Source organism: Gastrolobium bilobum, unplaced genomic scaffold, assembly GCF_033153095.1.
Source record: "Gastrolobium bilobum isolate Gb01-03AN ecotype WA unplaced genomic scaffold, APGP_CSIRO_Gbil_v1 utg488675, whole genome shotgun sequence".
Taxonomy (NCBI): Eukaryota; Viridiplantae; Streptophyta; class Magnoliopsida; order Fabales; family Fabaceae; genus Gastrolobium; species Gastrolobium bilobum.
This window is the reverse complement of record NW_026896344.1, coordinates 18,113-21,252: the sequence shown is the minus strand read 5'-3', so window position 1 is coordinate 21,252 and position 3,140 is coordinate 18,113. Positions and strand designations below refer to the sequence as shown.

At 37.0% G+C, this 3,140-nt stretch overlaps 1 protein-coding gene across 1 annotated transcript; it reads right to left on the bottom strand.

Annotated features, from left to right (window-relative positions):
- Positions 1-609: 609 nt before the first annotated feature.
- On the bottom strand, positions 610-2,922 carry LOC133299248 (probable mediator of RNA polymerase II transcription subunit 26b). Its single transcript, XM_061498687.1, has 8 exons — positions 2,587-2,922; positions 2,272-2,340; positions 2,076-2,158; positions 1,606-1,664; positions 1,470-1,504; positions 1,126-1,365; positions 956-1,049; positions 610-734 (listed from the first exon to the last, which is right to left on the bottom strand). The coding sequence occupies exons 1-8, from the start codon at positions 2,920-2,922 to the stop codon at positions 610-612; spliced, it is 1,041 nt and encodes a 346-aa protein (XP_061354671.1).
- Positions 2,923-3,140: the final 218 nt, after the last annotated feature.

The following is a 3,140-nucleotide window of genomic DNA, read 5'->3' as shown; positions in this document are numbered from 1 at the left end:
GGCAAACATGACAACCTGATGCAGCATTAAAGGCCCATGACTTCATTCCCTCCAATGTTCTTCTCCATAGCGAGACTTTGTAACCTTTGCAGCATGACAAAATGACTAGGAAAAAAATTACAGAATGTAGCATGTTAAAATCGGAGGCTTTTTGCAGTAGATCGAACTAACAATTGAAAAGACAGAATAAATAGCAATGAGTCCATGTGATTGCATAAAAGAAATATATGCATCACTGCTAGTACTGAGCACTTACAGATGGATATGCAGATTGAAATTACAATTCCCCCACGTCTGAATGAATTGTACTCCCAATCTGTCTTCTAAATATGGATTATAACTTCAAGCCACAAAACCGAACTCACCAAAAGCCTAGGAGCAAAACAGAAACAGAAAATTTAGATGGTTGCCTATACATAAATCAGGAACTTAATACCCATTGCAATAGCTAAAACCTTAAAAGAGGCTCGTTGCATGAGTTTATGTATTGAAATCATAAAACAGTGTTTCAAAATTCCTATATACTCTCGATCAAAAAAGCTCTATCCAAGTAAGAATGGTGAATGGATCAATCTTCAATTCACAGAATGGCTAAAGCTTGGAAATCCTCTATCTTCGTGCATTGGCCCACTGCCTATTGTGATTCCCAGGTTTGAAATGTGAATTTCGTTGGCCACTCCCTTGCTTGGGGAGATCATTTATTTCCAGAACTTGTATTGTCCTCTGCCTCTTAGCTGCAAGCAACAATGAAACTTTCATCAATTAATTATGAACTTAGTAATGTGCCCCCAAATAAAGAAAAAATCATCTGAAAGTTGACAAGATAAATCCAACATTCTAGGCAATTAACTTTAGTGTAGAAGATTCTCTAGGAATGTAGAAACTACTGGACACTCTAACAACTTAAAATCAGATAGGAGTTTAGGACTTTGATTTTGGTAAAGGAATGACAAACCATTTTCAACTCGTTGATAACGCTCCTGAATTTTCCTCTTAGTGGCCTCTAGCTTTACTTGGACTGCAGCTTCTTCATCTGAAAGCTTGGATTTCTGATAAACAACATTTCAAGGTCAGAGAGAACTCAAACCTAAAAATTAGATGCACAGAGAGATTTTTTATTCTTACATCTTTCTGAATCATGGGAGGCTTCTTTGGGATTGTATTGTTCTCTATTTTTGGCTGCATCTTTGGCTCCATATTGCTTTTTCGCTGCATAGTTGATTTTGGGGGTCTGACAGGGAAATTATCAACAGTTTCTGGTTTATTTAGCCTCACAGCAACCTCATTTTTCCTTGGTTGCTGACTCTTACTGTCCTTGGCAGTGATGGATGGCTCAATGGAAGCCTCAGATTTGAATTGTCCACTCTGTTGAGGATCTGAAAAAACATTCCCCATTCATAATCATATTCTAAGATGAGAGGAATTCAAATCTAGAACTGTAAAGCAAAAGCTAGTCCTTCATCAAGAACAGATGGATTTACAGAATCTGGAGTGCCTTCTGAAGCTACAAATATTTAATAAAACCGCTTTTAAACATTTATTAATTTTAAAACGGATAAAAAAGCAGCAGGTTATTCACATGAAAGCAGAAATTTTTTTTTCTACCTGCAATAGCTGTGGTAGTGGAAGCCTTGCACCACTCATCTACCATTTCTTTCCAGCAACTACAAAGTCAATAAATTATGAAAATGTTTAGAATGCAAGTGAACAAATTAAACAGATGCCACATCTCAACTTGTACACTAATAAATAATAGCTGACTTTTAAGCAGAAGAGACATGCTACCATAAGTGTGATTAACTAAGAAACAGGTTCAGACTAACTAAATCTAATAATTGATGGTTGATGACAGAGAATTACAGATGGGTCAGTGCAACAACAGTGAGTGAATTGTATTAATCTTCATTTACACACACAATACCAGAATAGCAAACCACTAATTGGAACCAAAGAAACTGGTTACAAGCTATTTCTTTGATCCATGTAGCAGAAGATAAACAGGTTCATTTTTCTTTGTAAAACAAGCCAATGATACATGAATGAAAAACAAATATCCAGGAAAAACTTATTCATACTCAATAAGAGTTCGTGCGAGTTGACTAATATCCTTTGATCCATGCTTTCGGAGAGGAATGACAGCCTTTCCAATCTTAGTTTCCTGGCAAAGTTAAATTTTGAGAATTAGAGGACTCAAAAAAAAGGGCACTGGAAAAAGCAAGGAAAAAATTGTAGGCTCATTGAACGAGTAATAAAGAATGGTTCAATTCAAACCTCTAGAAGATTCACTTTGAGTTCCATCAGCTGGAGCCTCCTCAATGACTCAAATAACACAGAGTCAGACTGTTGTGACACAAAACAAAGCAACATGAATCAGGGACCAGAGGACATAAAAGAATTCAACCTTCAAAGAAGTACTAAAATGCCATCCAATAAAAACCATATTCATAAATTCAGAAACCTATCCGTTCAAAAATCTCATCAACCATCCAAGTAAATTGCAATACAAAGAAGCAAGAACTGATACAGAACATAAAGAAGGGAAGAAAAAAAAAACAATGAAAAGAGAAAGGAAGAGAGAGGATATACCTCTTCTTTAAAGTTAAGCAGAACTTTTTGGATCCTCAAAACCTCTCCACGGCCATCTCTAATGCTGTTGACCTTGCCGTCTTCACTTGCCCCTGCTTCAAGGGCAAGCCCATCATCAACGTCTTCATGATCCACCCTTTCACACCCCAAACATTTAGTCGTCAACATGCAAGAGAACAATCTCTCAGCAATCCCATCTCTCCTCAGCTTGAACTCCTTGGGGAAATCCGAAGCTGCCACCATGATGGCATGATCAATGATATCGAATATATCAGACGACTTGGCAGTGCTAAAGTAATTCCTCCAATGATCCAGTGACTCAGACTTCATGGTCATTGCAAAATAACCACAAACCAGAGAATGAATTGAAAAAAAATTGAAAACCAGAGAATGAATTGACCAGAGAATGAATTGACCAAAGAATGAATTGACCAATGTTGACGACAATAGAGAATGAGAATGAGAATGAATTGTTATAACCCAGCAATCACCAGAGAATGAGAATGAATTGACCAATGTGACGACAATAGGAGTCTCCTCCGATGCTTCTTATA

What these genes read in the sequence shown, in the direction of transcription:
- LOC133299248 (XM_061498687.1), bottom strand. Translation starts at nt 2,922, where the DNA reads ATGACCATGAAGTCTGAGTCACTGGATCATTGGAGGAATTACTTTAGC. An exon ending in TGCTTAACTTTAAAGAAGAG is followed by an intron (nt 2,341 to 2,586) that starts GTATATCCTCTC and finishes GTGTCACAACAG; the next exon opens with TCTGACTCTGTGTTATTTGA. An exon ending in TCAAAGTGAATCTTCTAGAG is followed by an intron (nt 2,159 to 2,271) that starts GTTTGAATTGAA and finishes TAACTTTGCCAG; the next exon opens with GAAACTAAGATTGGAAAGGC.